We start from the raw sequence: 17,561 nt of genomic DNA on the forward strand, positions 1-17,561 counted from the left end.
TCTCTCCCAGCGGCTTCATATAGATGTTAAAAAGCATGGGGGAGAGGACGGAACCCTGAGGCACCCCACAAGTGAGGGCCCAAGGGCATTTGAACCAATTTATAAAAACAGAACATGATTCCCAGTGAGACAAATGATAAGCTCTTTGTGACAAAGAGCAAAGGCCTGGTAAGCAGAGAAAACAGTGAGAGGTATCATTATGCCGCACAGCTGTATGGATGTCAGCTCTGCACACCTCCCTCTCCATCCCATGCACAGGAGCTGACTGGACTGGCGGCTGACTCTTCCTTCAACACTGGCAATGGGGTACCATCGCCCACCTGCGCCAAAGGGCAGTTTAGGATATTCCTGGCAGGTCATGGGACACACAGCTCTAATCTCTCCAGCTAAGGGCAATGGCCAGTGGCCCAAGAGGAGCTTCCACAGCTCCCCACTCTACCAGCCACCTGAGGTGACTTCCTCACTCTGCCTAATGGTAGGGCTGACCCTGCTCAGTAAGAAAAAAAATGTCTGGGGTGGAAAAGACTTGGGGAAGGGAAGGTCGTGTGCAGATCTTGTCTGGGATCAGGAATTTAGGTGGTGTTGCCCTTGAAGACAATTCAGAAACTTCAGCTGGGCAGAATACAGCAGCCAGAATCCTGATTTGGATTCCGTTTAGAACTCAGTTTGTTTCTGGATTGAATTTAAGGTGCTCACACTAGCGCGTGGCCCCAGATATCTGAAATGCCTCTTCCTTGAGTCAGGGACTGGCTGGCTGAAAAGGAGTGGTGGGAAGCACCAGCCAGGAAGCCCCCTAGGGAAGCCTCAGAAGAGGAAGGCTTGGAACCAGGGGAGTGGGGCACTGAGGACAGGTCAGGGGGAGGGAGGGGAGGAATGGCTGGAGGCTTGAAGATGCGAGTAGATGTGAGCGAGCAAGAAGAGCCAGGTGCAGAAAGCAAGGCAGGCTTTGCTGATGAAACAGGTAGAAAGGACAGCATCTGCAGAAGTAGCCCAGGAGCTTGCTGTTCCCAGTGGTGTAGCGTGGGGGGTGCAGGGGGGCCAGCCGCACCGGGCGCAACATCTGGGGGTTAGGGTTAGGGGGCGCAAATCCACGGGTTAGGGGGCGCAAATTACTTGCCTTGCCCCGGGTACTGACAACCCACGCTACGCCACTGGCTGTTCCTACTGAGCAGAGAGGGCTTTGCATGTAGCAGAACAAAGGGCACAGATAGTAGATAGGTAGCCATGTTGGTCTGCCATAGTCAAAATAAAAAAAATTCCTTCCAGTAGCACCTTAAAGACCAACTAAGTTAGTTCTTGGTATGAGCTTTCGTGTGCATGCACACTTCTTCAGATACACTGAAACAGAAGTTGCCAGATCCTTCTATATAGTGAGTAGGTGGGGAGGGGTATTACTCAGAAGGGTGGTGGGAATGGGAGATTGGCAGATAGCTGAGAGAGCCTGTTGACGACTCTTAACGACTGTAATAGGTCTTACAGGAAAAGGCAAGGGGTGAGAAGGTGAGAAATGGTTTAGTCATGTATAGTGAGATAAAAATCCAATGTCTTTGTTCAGCCCAGGTCTTTCCATGGTTTTAAGTTTGGTAATGAGTTGTAATTCAGCAGCTTCTCTTTCCAGTCTATTTCTGAAATTCCTTTGTAGTAAAACAGCTACTTTGAGATCTTGTATAGAATGTCCTGGGAGATTGAAGTGTTCTCCTACTGGTTTCTCTGTTTTGTGATTCTTGATGTCAGATTTATGTCCGTTTATTCTTTGGCGTAAGGTTTGGCCACAAAGATCTCAAAGTAACTATGATAAAACCAAGGACACTTAATTTGGCAAGAGGGCTACCAAATCCATGTGGACTCTAGACGGTCACACCCTTGAGCAAGTACCCAGATTTAAATATCTGGGATTACTTATTGATGGGAAGTCAGCATGGAAACCCCATCTGAAAGCAATTACGCTAATATCTGGCCGTTCTGCTGGGCAGCTATCTAGGTTCTTCCATTCAAAGGGCGGGTAGTTAATCAACCCAGTTATTAACCCATTGGCCTGATCCAGCAGGGCTTCTCCAACATTCTTATGACTTGCTTGAGGCCACCTAGTAAGTGAAGGGCTAGAGCAAAAATTCAGCTGAGCTACACCAGCCACCAATGGCAGCAGCCTGTGCATTGGATCTGCTGTTACAAGGACTGCTTTAATGAGTTAACTTTCACCGAGAGAGGGCCTTTCAGCTCAGGAGAGAGGGAGCCCCATGCTGTGGGGGAACTTGCACAATGCAGGGCCCTTCCCAGGCTGCTTCTTTCTATCAGGAGGAAGGATGAAAAAAGTAATAAGATATTGAATATTTAATTTGGAAGCTACAATGCACGTATAAATAGGAGATGTCACTTTCCATAGGGTAATTAGTCTCTTTCAAGAGGTTTAATTATAAAATGCATTAAGGAGATGGCAGACAGCAGTGCCCTTTGTGCACAATCATCGGGGGCTGTTTTTACCATTAAATTTCCCCACTTAACACAGGTTGAAAGCCCGCACATGCAATTACCTACATTTCTGGTGCAGCAGGGAAGCAGCACACCTGTAATGAGTTTTTTTTTTTTGTTGGCAGAGGCCTGCTCATTCAAGAATGGCACAGCAGGCAACTAGCTTTAAGTTAGGCAACTGTAATTGCTTTGACACGTCATAAACCAACCACGCACGTCGACTGAAAATATTTACTAACCTGCTAAGCACATCTAGTAACCTGCGTTCATCAAAAGGCCCAATTAATGCCTGTCTTCCCCACTGACCCCACCACAAGTCAGCTCTTTCCTCAGTATTCCTTCGATTCCAATTCCTAGATCTTTATTCTGTTGCCGATTTTCCAACCTCTCACAGGGAAGTTGGAAGCTGAGTCAGAGCCATGGTTCCTCTGGCTCATTATTGTCTGCCTGGCTGACATAGGCTCCCCAAAGTTCATTCTCTTGGAGTTCCTGAGGAGTGAACCTTCCCTCCTCCAGGAATACTTCACGCAATACGTTTCCTCATTGTAAAATGATTCATGCACGTACACAGAGCAAAATGTGTGGTGGGAAGAAAGTGAGGTGTTTCTCCCTCTTCCATAATACAGTGGTGCCTCACAAGATGAAAAGAATCCGTTCTGTGATTCTCTTCGTCTAGCGGTTTTTTTCGTCTTGCGAAGCAAGCCCATTGAAGGATTAGCGCTGTTAGAGGCTTTTAGAGGCTTTTAGTGGCTTATCTGCTGATCGGATCAGCTGATAAGCGGCTTAGCGCTATTAGCAGCTTTTAGTGGCTTATCTGCTGATCGGATCAGCTGATAAGCGGCTTAGCGGCTTAGAAAAAAGGGGGGGCCAGCAGGAACTTGCAAGACATTGTCGTCTTGCAAAGCAAGCCCATAGGAGATTCGTTTTGCGAAGCACCTCCAAAACGGAAAACTCTTTCGTCTAGCGAGTTTTCCGTCTTGCGAGGCATTCGTCTTGCGGGGCACCACTGTACTAGAACCGGGTCATCCATTAATGAAGCTGCGGTTTCAAAGATTCAGGACAGACAGGATGGAGTTCTTCACACGGCGCATAGATGACAATGGAATTTGCTCCCACACAAGATGAAGCAATGGCCGCCAACTTGAATGGCTTTGAGAGAGGATTAGGCAAAGTCATGGAGGATTGGGCTTTGCATGGCTACCAGCCATGATGTCTAGGTCCTACGACCACAGTTGGAGACAGTGTGCCTCTGAGCACCAGATGCTGGGAATCACAAGTGGAGAGGTGCTGTTGCGCTCAGGTCCATCTTCTGGGCTTCCCATAGGCATCTATCTATCAGAAAGGTTGTTTTCTGCTGCTCCAGAGAAGCGGACACGGAGCAATGGATCCAAACTACAAGAAAGAAGATTCCACCTAAACATTAGGAAGAACTTCCTGACAGTAAGAGCTGTTTGACAGTGGAATTTGCTGCCAAGGAGTGTGGTGGAGTCTCCTTCTTTGGAGGTCTTTAAGCAGAGGCTTGACAACCATATGTCAGGAGTGCTCTGATGGTGTTTCCTGCTTGGCAGGGGGTTGGACTCGATGGCCCTTGTGGTCTCGTCCAACTCTAGGATTCTATGATTCTATGATCTCGTTGGCCATTGTGAGAACCGGATGCTGGACTGGGTGGTCTTTTGGTCTGATCCAGCAGCCTGGTTCTTTTAAAGGCAGCCTCTATAAACCATGCAGCTGTACAGAGACATTGCAGGATCTTTCTGGGCCCCTCTAAAATTTATTTATTAGATTTGTGTACTGCTCTTCATCTGAAGATCAAAGAGCGGTTCACAACATAAAAATACAAAGTGAAAACACAAAATACATAAAAAAGCAAAACAAACCAATAACCCCGCTCCCACATACATGCCCAAAAGGCCTGGTTGAATGAAAAATGTATTTGCCTGGCACCTAAATACATGTAATGAAGGCGCCAGGTGAGCCTCTGTACGGAGAGCATTCCACAAACCAGGAGCCACAGCAGAAATGGCCTGTTCTCATGTTGCTACCCTCTAGACCTCTCATGGAAGAGATGCCTCAGAGGATGATCACAGGGTCTGTGTCAGTTCCAATGGGCAGAGGCATTCTTTGAGGTATTGCAGTGTTTAAGGCTTTATAGGTCAAAACCAGCACTTTGAATTGGGTCCAGAAACTAATGGGCAGCCAGTGCAGTTGGGCCAGGATCGGTGTAATATGCTCAAATCCTGGTGAGCAACCTGGCCACCGAACTCTGCACCAGGCCAACTAGTCTTCCTCGCCCCCAGCCACCAAAAGAAATGCTTGCCCTTGCATCTCATGTAGTGCCAAACCAGAATCCTAAGGACAAAGCAATCAGAAAGGCAGTTCTGCTGGATCAATATAGATACGCTTATCTGGGGGAACCTGACGTGTCAAAGAAAATAATAGAGCTATTTACTGGGAGAAATCTAGTAGGAATTTTATTAATGATTTACCTGCTAAATAGAGGGTTAAAAGAAAAAAGTACATACAAATGTTGCATACATCTGAGTCTCTTTATTTTAATGGTTTTTAAAAGCTTTACAATTTTATTTGTAATTAACCTATCAATAAAAATGTCACTTAGATGCTCCCTAGGAATATTATCTCCTCATTATTGTCACAAAACAGGCCGCTCAATTTCATAGCTCAGTTGTTCTAGAGCCTGGCTGGAGAATCTGAATTAATCTGAACTGAAATGACTTTTTCTTTAAAGCAACACACTCTCCTGCTTTCATAAATATGAAAGAAAAGAGTAATTAAGATGCAACTTACAATGGATCAGAAATGCAAACGAAGTTTTTGTGTGGGGGTGTGACACGAACACTGTGTTCTGATGAAAGCCTGCATTTTATTTTTGGGGTGTGCCGACATCAAGCAGTTAGGTACATTAGTGACTTGGCATGGTATCTCCCACTGTGCCTTCCTCTCCACCCCAAATATCATCGCAGATCCTTGGCTCCCAGCCCCCTTGCCACCCAAGCCTTCCCTTTCCTAAATATTCCTCCCTGAAACAACACACATTTCCCCCACTTCCCAATAAATATTCCATGCATATGCGATGTAAAAGATACAGCCAAACATTAGGCAGGTTTGTACAATAATTTAGAAGTTAATACAGCAGTTTAACGCCCTCTACTCTCCATCTTAACGGATTGTCCCAGAGTGAGCCACAGATAGCTAGCGCTGAGGGAACAACACTGTCCTTTCCAGTGTGCAGAATAAACACGTACTGTACCATAATGTGTCAAAATCATCTTTGCTCTTTGTGTTCCTTAGCACTCTTAAGATGCTGGGTTAGTTTCTCTGTAAGATTCTTCCACAATCTATTCAGCCATGCCTCTGTAGAGTCAAGGTAGTAGCTGTTTTCCATTAGTATTACAGTGTTGGTCTGCCATAGTCAAAATATCTGAAGAAGTGTGCATGCACACGAAAGCTCATACCAAGAACTAACTTAGTTGGTCTTTAAGGTGCTACTGGAAGGAATTTTTTTTATTTCCATTAGTATTAATATTCTTCTAGCTGCAGACATTAAAAAGTTTAGAAACATCAATGCTAACATACAGGTCCAGCTCCAATCAGATGGGTCAGGATAAGGTAGCTTCATTTGGGGGGGGGTGGAGAGAGAGAGAGAGAGAGAGAGAGAGAGAGAGAGAGAGAGAGAAATCATTCATATTCAAACATGACTTAGATTTCCACCCAAAGTCTGAGTTGATTTTCAGATGCCTCCCATAGTGAGAATTGTCTCCATGCTCTCAGGGGCAGCTCTCCCCATGCTGAGCTATTGCAGAGCAGGTGTGTTGCTCTGGTATTGATAAATGTGCTTATTTAATCTGCTCAGCTATGTGTCCTGCTCTCCAGCAGCTCTACTTGTTCAGAAAATCCCATCTAGGTTTTATGACATTCTGTGCTGCAGTGATCAAATGTCCCAACAAAATGAGCTGCAGTTTTCTTTAGCTGGAAAGCATGGATAGTCAGCTGTTGTTCTGTTGATACTGTGCTTCTTTGACGGAGCCCACATGCTCTTGTTGATGTGGGTGATAACCTCTGGCCCATCAAGACGCAGGAAAACAGACAGCGGTGGGGTTTAGGGAGTCCTGGTGTCGCATTCGCCGTTCTTATCAGTGTAGCTTGTTTGACAAATCAAGATACTCGTTCGTGGGGACTACTTTCTAACATGTTTCTCAAAAGAAACACAGGCAGAGCAGTTATAAATAAAGAGTGCACATATGGCATAAAAGAAGCAGCTTGTGACCTAGGTATGAATTATGCTGAAGTTAAAAAAAGAAGGCCAGCTTATTGATTTGCTATCTTATATATTTCTGTTCCGCTTTCAGGCAGCTCATAGGCTAACAGCAATCCAAAACAGTAGGAACAGCAATAAAATAGCACAAAACATAAAAATACATTAACAGTAATAACAGCAGCAAATAAAAATCTGCTAAACCAGGGAGTTAATTTAACTTGGGTTCAAATTTGCACTTTTCCCATGCGGTGGGTCAGGGAGCAAATACCTGACTCAAGATTATAACTGAAACCATTCATTCAGTGTACTGATATAGATTGCTTCTTTCAAAGAATAATATCTTCATATAAAAAATAAGTTGAGCTTTGAAGACATGGCGATGTAAAGGAAAATGCCGTACATTCTTTAGAAAATAATGACGGATTAAGAATGGCATAAGAATAGGGTTGTAATTACAGCGACAAAGCAATCAATAGGGTTGCTATTTCCTACCCTAACTGAAGATTGGGCCTCGTCCTCACTTTTGCCAGGCAGCACACTTTTCAAAAAGAATGTCTTAAGTGCCCTATCATTTGCTAGGATTTGATTTTCTTTTAGAGCTGGGGCACAATCCATCCCATGTTAAGCGCTTTTCATTCTCATTGATTTCAGTAGGAGAAAGTTAAGCACATATTTAATTCCATCACGAAAACAAATGGGATTTAAATAATGGGCTGACTTTGCTACGTTGTGCCGTTGTTGTTTCTTACTTTACTTTTATTCCATATCTTCTCCTGGGAAATGTGAAAGCCTAAAATTGCATGGGGAGCCTTCAGTTTCAGACCAGAGCAGCTCTGAACAGGCCCATCCTGTTCCCAGGACTGAGGACCTTCAGAATTCCCCAGCTGCTCAGGATATGCAGCAAAATGGTTCTTGTTAAACTCTATCATTACCCATTACTACAGTTCTGTTTCTTAGGTCCCGAGCATCTGTACAAGTTACGGTCTGAACTAAATGTGGCTTATGGGTCAGGGAGGAGAGAGACCCTAGGATATGACTGAGGTTAATGTTACCTTCATCTTTAATTCAAGGCAGGAGGAAAAAATATGTTAAGGTATCTAGTACATCCAAATGCATTAAACGAATGATATGTGAATGACACTGTGTGTTTATGTGTTTCCAAAATTAAATGCTTCATTTCCTTTCGTCTAACCTGGCACCCTTTTTTTCTGGCAGGTGGGGGATCAAATAATTGAAATTAATGGGGAAAGCACAAGGGACATGACGCATGCCAGAGCAATAGAACTAATCAAATCTGGCGGCAGGAGAGTGCGGTTGCTACTGAAACGTGGAACCGGGCAGGTCCCAGAATATGGTGGGTTTTCATTTTTATTAGTATCAATCTGTGGTTCTTTTGTCTTGGAAATTGCATCTGTTCAGTGCTATGTGTCAATTGCAAATATGTCAAATCAGTCCGCATCCCTCTGGAAGTACATGCCATAATGCGTAGTTAAATCGCTGTATGCCTTTTGTAGATACCTACCAGCAGCAGAGGTAGAATTGCATTATTCCCAGCTACACAAGGCCCAAAAGACCCATTAGATGCAATGCTTGACAGGGGAAGAGATGCTATAAACTCCTAAGAAGAGTTTCGTCAATGATTTTCAGGTAGCTCTCTCATATACAGGCTGCATAACCTTGTTGGGGAGAATTACATAATTCAATTGGTAATCAAAACAACAAACATTTGTGAATACTATCATCAAAAGAGGTTTCCAGAGTATGCATTTTCTTTTTCTATTGATGTCTATTTTGAATTAGTTGCCAATTTTGCTGCTTTTTGATCAGTTTCGTTTGTGTGCAGTGGGGGAAGGTTAAAATTGCTTTCAGAGTAGTGGTTTTAATGCGCTTTTAACTGTTTGTTTACAATTGGGGGGGAATTGCAAGCTGTTTGGGGAACCTAATAGACTAGAAAACAGGAACACAACACAAGTTAGCAAAAAGTATAAACATGCATAATATATCATTAAGATTGCCCAGCCTTGTCTGTTTTGTATCCATGCAAAAATGCAAAAGAGCTGCACTAGCCAGAGGAACTAGGCAGAGGTCAATAGCTTCGCAGCTCAAGGGAGGCTTTGCAAAGCATTCTAAGTCCCAGGTTTTAAAGGTGGAGTCAGGGTACCTGGAGGGTTGGACTGTAAGGACTGTGTCCCTGGGATATTGCCCTGTGGGCCGTGGAATAGATCCCCTCCAGCTTTAAAGATACAGTTCCAATGGCGGAGCCTTCCTCCCCAATTCTGCCAGCTCCTCCAAAGCCTTGGTCCAGTCAAAGCTCTGACATGGGAAGAGCCCAAAAGGGCATTCTGGGAAGTGTTGAGGGCATTCTGGGAAGCAGCTTAGATCCAAATGAATCCCCAGTTGGGAAGATATTTAGTTATGCTTCTAAACAACTTCATTTTCACTACCACCCAGTTAACTAGAGCCTGGCAGCACTTTCCGTAAAGGAAGTAGAATTGCATGTGTATTTCCTTAAGATTTTGCTGTAAAATTCACTGGAGATTATAGACTGAGAGGGACTAATTATATAAAAATAGTGCAAAGAATGTAATCTCCATGTTGTCTCTGGGAATGCAGTATTTGGGTAGAAATAAATAAAAGATTCTGTTACTAATCCAGAGGAGTTGGGAACAGAAAATCCCAAATGTAGCCTGATCATGCCCAGTCATTCATGGATTTGATCAGGATATCTCTACGGGAGAAAAAGCTTTGATTAATGCTCTGGCAGTGGAGTTCCTTCACAGAAGGATGCACCAGCTAATAGCTTAAGGAAAATGGATGTTGCATATCTACCTCATATCTCAAAACCTGTTTATTGAGGATAATAATGGCTAGAGGAACCAAAATCTTCACAAGGGAGAATGAACACTATTCTCTGAGTTGGGGGCGGGGAATCAACATTATAACAAATGGCTTCAAAGCAAATAACTAGGGGAATGGCAAGACATCTTTAAAATACATGAAGCGGCAGGCTTGCTATATATATGTGTATACCCAATTCATGTAATTCATTCAGTCAATTGAGTGTGCATCTATATAGATGTCTGCAGAAGCTGCCCACATCACAGTTGGTAGGCATTGCCACATACCTAGTGGCAAGTTCACACAAGATTCCAGTATAACTCCACACATGAGATTGCTTTACTGCACGGGTGTCAAACACAAGGCCTGCGGGCCGAATCCGGCCCACCAGGCCTCGTCATGTGGCCCGTGTAGCCGCCGCTGGCCGCCAGCCTTCACCTTTTATTCTCGCTTTTTCTTTTTTTTTTTTTACACAAGAAAGCCGCCTCTTCAGCGCATGCGCGGCAGCCTACAAGCCAGAGAATGTCTGCCCTCTAGCGGCGCCGGCCGTTCTACACAGGAAACCTCCACTTGTTACAGATACAACCGGCCCTTTGAGGGTGACCAAACTGCTGATGCGGCCCCCAATGAATTTGAGTTTGACACCCCTGCTTTACTGCCTAAAAAGTGGTAGTTTTGATTTTACAGGATTGTTTATGAATAGTTTATTTTTGCTTACTCATTGTGAGGAAGTTTAATATTGTAATCTGGTTTCAGATAGGTCTTCCCAGAAAAGCAGTTTTAAAATGTTAAATAAAGAAATGCCCTCTACGTCAGTGTGTGAGCTGGCCCTTAGCTCTAAAACAAAACAGAAGATGGCAGCCCACAGAAAAACTATCCATTCAGTACAAGTTGAATCGGGCTGATTATTAGCTACCTTCCTTCATTTGTTTAACTTTGAAATGGCTGCCTGCCTCCCAGTTTGCATAAACACACTTAGAATTCAACGTGGCATCTTCCCAGATTCAATTTCAGCCTCCCAAAATTTCATTTCATTTTGGTAGCTGACTTCTGTGGCTGAGTCCTTATCTTGTTTTTCAGAAGGTAGTTCAATTTTCCAGCTAATGTGGAGGTTTCTGAGATGCACTGCAGTGCAAAATGCCCTAATTAAAGACTCTTAGGCTTGATCAGGAATTAGAAATAGTATCCAGGGCCAACAACTAATCTATTTTTAGCTTTATACTCGAAAAATAAAGTGCTGCTGTTCAGTGTCCACCAAAAAGGGCATGTAAATTTTGTAGCATATTTAAATCAAAGCAGGCAAGGGAGCAATTAAAAACATTGTCATATTTATTCTTAAAAATATATCCCACTTTCCAGGGAAACTCAAGACATCTAACTGATTAAATAGTCACAACACACACAAACACACACATAGGGGAATTTGGTAGAAAAAAGAGGTGCTGAGACTCATATGTTTATAAAAGTGTCATGGCTGCTGGAGGCCATTGCAAAATAACCTGCTTTTTCTACATTCAGAAACAGTTGCAGTAACGATACAGATAAACTCTCCCCCCCCCCCCATTTTTCTTGCTAATGCCTAGGCCAGCCTTCTTCAAACTGGTGCCCTCTGGATGTTTGGACTATAGCTCCCATCAGCGCTGGCTAGCAGTTTAAAACCCCATCCTTCCTCCTGTCCACTTCCATGTCCCCTGACTTTAATCCAGCCTGCACAGCTGCTAGTGAATCACCAAGCGAAAGGCTCCTCGCTCACTGTGGCTGCCAGGTGCTTCAGTTTCGGTGTTTTTGCAGCCTCTGGGCAGGCAATGCAACTCAGAGGTTGGTGAAGCTTGTCAGAGGCTCCATTCTGCTTGGTGAATCAGAAGTCCTGCAGGCCTGTCCGAACCCACATTGCCTTCCAGAAACAGGCCCCCCCCAGCCTGCCTCCCAAAGCACATCCATAGCAGGCCCTTACAATATAGTACAGGAGTCCTATATCGATTTTTAAAAATTCCACCAAAAGCCTCATCCAACTCACACACTCTCATATTAATGTTGCACTGTTTATTTATTTTTGGGTCTGTATATTTATTTTGAATTGTTGTTGGTGCTGTTGCTCATGGTGGTGTTTTCATTACTGAATCGTTTTGGGAGGGGGAGTTGTCACCTTTTACTTGTCCCCAGTTTAGTGGCGGGGGTTAATGACAAGGCTGAGTATAGACGATACACTGGCATACAGGTGGTCAGCTCTAGACCACCACAATAAAGCAAATATCACATTGAAGTGAGTCACTTTTTTGTTTTGTTTCTCAGTGCATATAAAAGTTATGTTTGGAGCTACTGTGGTCTATTAAGACAGGCCCCCCCCCCCCCCGGCTGCAGGGGCGGAAGGGGAAAAACCCGGCTCCAGGCCAAGCCATGACCCCTTCCCATGGCCAGCTGCTCCCATGTCCTCGTAAGGAGCAATATCTGTGAAGGAAAGCAAAGGCGATAAAAATGAGGTCTGCCTGTATTAGATATTGCATTTACACTCAACCTTTTATGAAAGAATGCCCAAGGCAGCAAACAACAGCAGAAAATAACCAGCCCACATGACATAATAAGCAGTAAAACAGTGAAGCCACATAAAAACCAATTTTTAAAAGGTTGCCAGTTTTAAAATGTTGTTAAATTAAAAATACAGATTAAAACACAGCAGCAGAGAACAACAAATCCACTCACAAGGCCAAATGGCTGCTTAAATAATGAAGGTTTTTACCTGTCCAGCCATCAACAAGGGGACTGGATGTCCTCAAAGAGGAAGTTCCAAAGAGACTTCCTGTAATTGGTCTCGGTCAACAGACTGGCTACAGCTTTCTGAACCAGCCAAAAGTCCCCAGTCTTTAAAAGTAGCTCCACATCAAGCATATTGTAACAATTCAAATACCTAACACACCTGGGGATGAGAGCAGTTGGCATGCAAATCTCTGCTGAGCAAAATTGCTTCTGACCACCACCCCAACCTAGGTGGATTTATGAATTAGCCCCAAACTGCAGGCCTGATTTTCAATTAAAAAAATAGCCCATACAAGTACGCCTTGATGCTATAGGGGTTTTCGTAGGAACTGCCCTTCTCCTCCTTGGTGCAGGTGCAGCCTGCCAGTTGTTAAGTTGTGGGTGAACATATCAGACGACACAGCGATTCTTCAAACAGCTCTTCTTTATTCAGAGGCCAGAAGAGAACTGAAGGGCTCAGCCAGCCTGCTTATATAGATCTCCAGTACAACGTTACTGTAGCAACTTTCTAAAACTATCCAATCACTGAACGTCACTTTTGATCCTTCATTTGCATAACTACCGTATTTTTTGCTCTATAAGAATCACTTTTTCTTTCCTAAAAAGTAAGGGGAAATGTGTGTGTGTCTTATGGAGCGAATGCAGGCTGCACAGCTATCCCAGAAGGCAGAACAGCAAAAAGGATTGCTGCTTTCACTGCACAGCGATCCCTCTTGCTGTTCTGGCTTCTGAGATTCAGAATATTTTTTCCCCTTGTTTTCCTCTTCCAAAAACTAGGTGCGCCTTGTGGTCTGGTGCATCTTATGGAGCGAAAAATATGGTATCTACAGTATCCCCCTGCTGGCCCAGGGTGAAAACATCCAATCACTGAACGTCACTTTCGATCCTTCATTTGCATAACTATCTACAGTATCCCCCTGCTGGCCCAGGGTGAGAACTTCAGTACATAACACCAGTCATGGCCCCGAAGAGGAGGCTGTAGCGGCACATTCTCTGCTAGCTTGTACAGCCCTTTCTCTCCTCTCCAGAGCGACAGCTGCCAAAGAAATTCTGGCCAGAAATGGCATGTCTTGATCGTTAGGTCTCTGCCGAGGAGAAGAGAGCTGACAGGTTAAGCAGGAGCTGTGTTAGCACTGCATTATGCACAATAAGTGGCATTCCATGCATCCTTCCCCTTTGTGTGCACACTGGGGGAATCGTACGCAGTCATTAATGCAGCTCAGAAACAGGTCCATCAGTACCACCTAATCTCAAGTCAGTTTTGGGTTTCCTTCACACTTTAAATTTGTTCCGATTTAGGATGGTTTTATAAATCGCCTCAAGATTTATCTCATATTTCTTTAAGATCTGCTTCTCAAATATGTCTGTAGAATACTTCATTCTTTCACTAATATTAACCGCCTGCATGCCTCTTTGTCTGACTTTCATTAGAAAAAATAAATTGGCTGTTACTTGTAAGAAACCTGCTCAGCTGTTCTAATAAGCTAAGAATTCTTTGCAATGATAATAATAATAATAATAATAATAAATAATAATAATAATAATATGTCTTGATGTCACTGGTTCTGTTAATTCTAATGATTGGTCCTAGGCTGTTCCTCCCCTTCCTTTAGGAATGGTATCTTCCAGCCTCTCCATGTGCATGAAAAGTGACAAGCATGGCTCCCCTTATTTCTACTTATTGGGCCACCCTAAAGACACGGTGTGTAAACTCTGCATGCATATTTATTGTTCTCTAATATGCTTTCATTTTACAGAATTGTTTTAACTGAGTCTTTGACAAGTTTTCTCTTACAACTTAACTTGTTTGGTACCTCTGTTAATTCTACAATCTCCTTGAAATTGAAAATATTTTTAAAAGCAAGATAGATCAAAGTGCATATTTTTAACACAAAGCCCTGGACATATATTTTGATTCGATAGATAGGGCTTTCTTTAACCCTGTTATTTCCCCAGCATCCCTGTATTTCAGGATTTTATATATACTCATAAAGTTGATAAAGAATACAAGGGAATCTCAACAACATCCTAAGGTGGCAATCCCATGTATAGTTAGCATATACCTATAGCTTCATTGACTCATTGAGACATTTGGAATTTTCAAAAAGGGCTCTGGGTGCCACCATAAAATTGCTGTCACAATGGCTTTTGCCAGTCACAAAATGGCTGCCGCTGGAGGCATGCACAGAAACACATTGTTGGGCCTACCCCTCACTTGCACATTCTGTGCATGGGTTTCTTTGAGATTGGGAGAGACACATGGTAGAGGGAGAAAACACAAATCCCAGAAAGTAGGGTGGCCACCAAGCACAGATTTCTCCCCAACCCAGATAGAAGGGGGAAACCAAAAACAAATATTGATTTCCCCCCCCCAAAAAAAAAAGAGGAGCAGGAGGAAAATAGCAATTGCACATACTTTGACCCTTACCTTTTGGGTTACCCCACTTCTCTTCCTCCACCTCTCCCATTTGGTCCCCGCCCCCAAATATCTTTTTTCTCTGTCTCCCCATCACCTTGTTTTCTGCTTGCGTGCAGATCGCAACTTAGAAAACTGGATAGCGGAGGAAGGAAGTGGGAAAGAGAGACACTGTTTCCCCTTCTTCTCTCAACTCTGTAATTTCCAAGGCTGAGATGTTCATTTCTCACTCCCTATGAGAGGGTGGTGGTAACCCCTAGCAAAATGGGAGCACAGAGGCTTCACAGGCATTGGGAAGGCTTTCAGGAGTGGCATTGCATCTGCGCATGCCACAGTGGGGACACTTGTGCTAAAACATGCAGAGAGCCTTTGGTTCACATATAACATATATAACACATATACAGTGGTACCCCACAAGACGAACGCCTCGCAAGACGGAAAACCCGCTAGACAAAAGGGTTTTCCGTTTTGGAGGCGCTTCGCAAAACGAATTTCCCTATGGGCTTGCTTCGCAAGACGAAAGCCCATAGGGAAATCTCCGGGACAGCGGGGAAGCGCAGCGCGTCTTCCCCACTGTCCTCGGACCTCCTCCAAAGGCTGGCGGTGGGGCGGAGAGACCTCCTCCCGCCGCCAGCCTTCGGAAGCCTGCTCCAAAGCCTGGCGGTGGGGCGGAAAGACCTCCTCCCGCCGCCAGCCTTCGGATGGCTGTCCTGAAGACTTGCGGTGGGAGGAGGGTTTTCCTTCCCACCGCCAACATTCAGAATGCTGTTCTGAATGTTGGCGGTGGGGAGGAAAAACCCTCCTCCCACCGCAAGCCCCGGGAACAGAGGAGAAGCGCTGCGCCCCTTCCCCTCTGTTACCGTACCTGTCCTGAAGGCTTGCGGTGGGGAGAAAAGCCCTTCTCCGCACCGCCAGCCTGGCAAGCGGTTTCCATAAGAACGCATTAATTGATTTTCAATGCATTCCTATGGGAAACCGTGCTTTGCAAGACGAAAAACTTGCAAGAAGAAAAAACTTGTGGAACGAATTAATTTCGTCTTGTGAGGCACCACTGTATAATGTTTCTCATTACATCCAGACTTGGAGGACCTCTGGTTAGTTCAAACTAGCCAGAGTTCCCACAGTTCATGGAAAATGAGGCTCCCTAAAGTTTACTAAAGTAAAGCATAATTCTGTATTACATCCCAAAGCACAATTAATTTTCAAATGAACATAAACTGCCTTCCGCAAACAGTGTTTGTGTGGGGATACAATTTAGGACTATGTAAATTTCACCCCCTTCTAAGTCTCTTAGGAGTCTTGTGGTCCAATCCTATGCATGTTTACTCAGTGATAAGTCACTCATGCGCACGTAGAGAGGATTGCAACCTACCATAGATTGTCCCAATTGGCTCTTTTTTGCTCAAATTTCTCTCTACTTCCCCATGCCTCAAATGTTTGTATCATTTTGTCACGCTTTGCTGATGTCCAGTGTAGTACTTCTTATATGTAATACAACTCCCATGATGCATCTCATGTTTAGAATCATGATGGAACCTTCACTGCTTTCATAAAAAGAATGCAAGATGCTTTTGTATAAACTAAGAAATACCTTTTTAAAAAATCTTTTACCAGTAGGTCACGTTTCATTGCTCATCTCTCACCTTTACAGTGAAAAGATGAGAAACCTTAATAAAACCTGATGAACTCTAGCTGACAGAGTTAAGGCTGCACTCCCATTCATGCGTATTTGGGAGTAAATCCCATTCAATTCAGCAGGACTGAGTATAGGAGTGCAGTCTTTAATTTCCCATAGAAAATAATGAGGAGCCTACAAGTGGCTTGTGCTGATCAAATTTCCCCATCATAAAACAAAAGGCATGAATCCTTTATGAAAGACAGGACAACATACAAAATATAGCAGTCCATTATCGTTCTAAGCACTGTATTCTACAGTGTTTCGTTTATGTAGTTCATTTGAAATGTAGTTTGACAGGGTGTTGACAGAACAATATACTGGGGTGTGTGCAAGCTCACTTTCATCCTTTAATTAAGAGGTCAAAATAAAGCACTTTCTGCTTGGGTGAATTTTTCCGTCTACCCAAGTTTTTCAGAATGAATTTTTCCTGTTCTTGAATAGCTAACACTGATGGCTTTCGGATGTGCCTAGCTTTGAATTCACGCATACAAAAAGCATGGAGCCAAAATATTCTCTATCCCACCACTCATTTCCATGCTCATCAGAGCGTCCCGCAAAGAAACGGTGGTTTCGGAGTTCAAGCTGTGGAAATGTACTTTTAAAAAAATGTCACAGCATTGCAATTTATTTAGTTTAAGGATTGGCAGTTTATTCACAACATTTTTTAAGTTCCAGCTACATAGTCAGTATCTGTGTACAAAACTTGGGCAACATCCGAAATAATCACTTCATAACATGAAGGTACTGAGGCCAATACAACAGAATTAGTTGTGCACAATTAAAAACTTAAGCCCCATCTATTTCAATGGAAAATAAGCACAATTCATATTTACTGGCTTGTCTACAATAGCTTTACCTTCATTGTGCAAAAAGATCATTTCAAACTCTGTGAATTCTTTACTTCATTATTAACTTTTTTTAAACGGTGAAAACTAAAGTGCAAAATTACCGTATTTTTCTGTCTATAAGATGCCCCCATGTATAAGATGCCCCCTATTTTGGGGGACTCCAATTTAAGAAAATGGGGGGAGATACTATCCGTGTATAAGACGAGCCCAAATTTTGAACATTTTAGAGTGAAAAACCATAGTCTTAGACATGGAAAAGTACTGTAAATGTGCAAGTCCCAT

General features: G+C 43.6%; 1 protein-coding gene across 16 annotated transcripts in view; it reads left to right on the forward strand.

Moving 5' to 3' along the window:
* MAGI2 (membrane associated guanylate kinase, WW and PDZ domain containing 2) overlaps positions 1 to 17,561 on the forward strand; it is a 621,598-nt gene that overhangs the window by 578,876 nt on the left and 25,161 nt on the right. For 14 of the 16 annotated variants that reach the window (XM_082239441.1, XM_082239452.1, XM_082239456.1 and 11 more), the window contains one exon: positions 7,961 to 8,099. In XM_082239441.1, the coding sequence (XP_082095567.1) occupies positions 7,961 to 8,099 (139 nt within the window). Of the gene's footprint in view, positions 1 to 7,960; positions 8,100 to 13,928; positions 14,040 to 17,561 lie in introns of all 16 variants that reach the window. The other 2 variants (XM_082239445.1, XM_082239446.1) reach the window with 2 other exon arrangements.

The sequence above is a fragment of the Podarcis vaucheri genome (assembly GCF_965113315.1).
Source record: "Podarcis vaucheri genome assembly, chromosome: 10".
NCBI lineage: Eukaryota > Metazoa > Chordata > Lepidosauria > Squamata > Lacertidae > Podarcis > Podarcis vaucheri.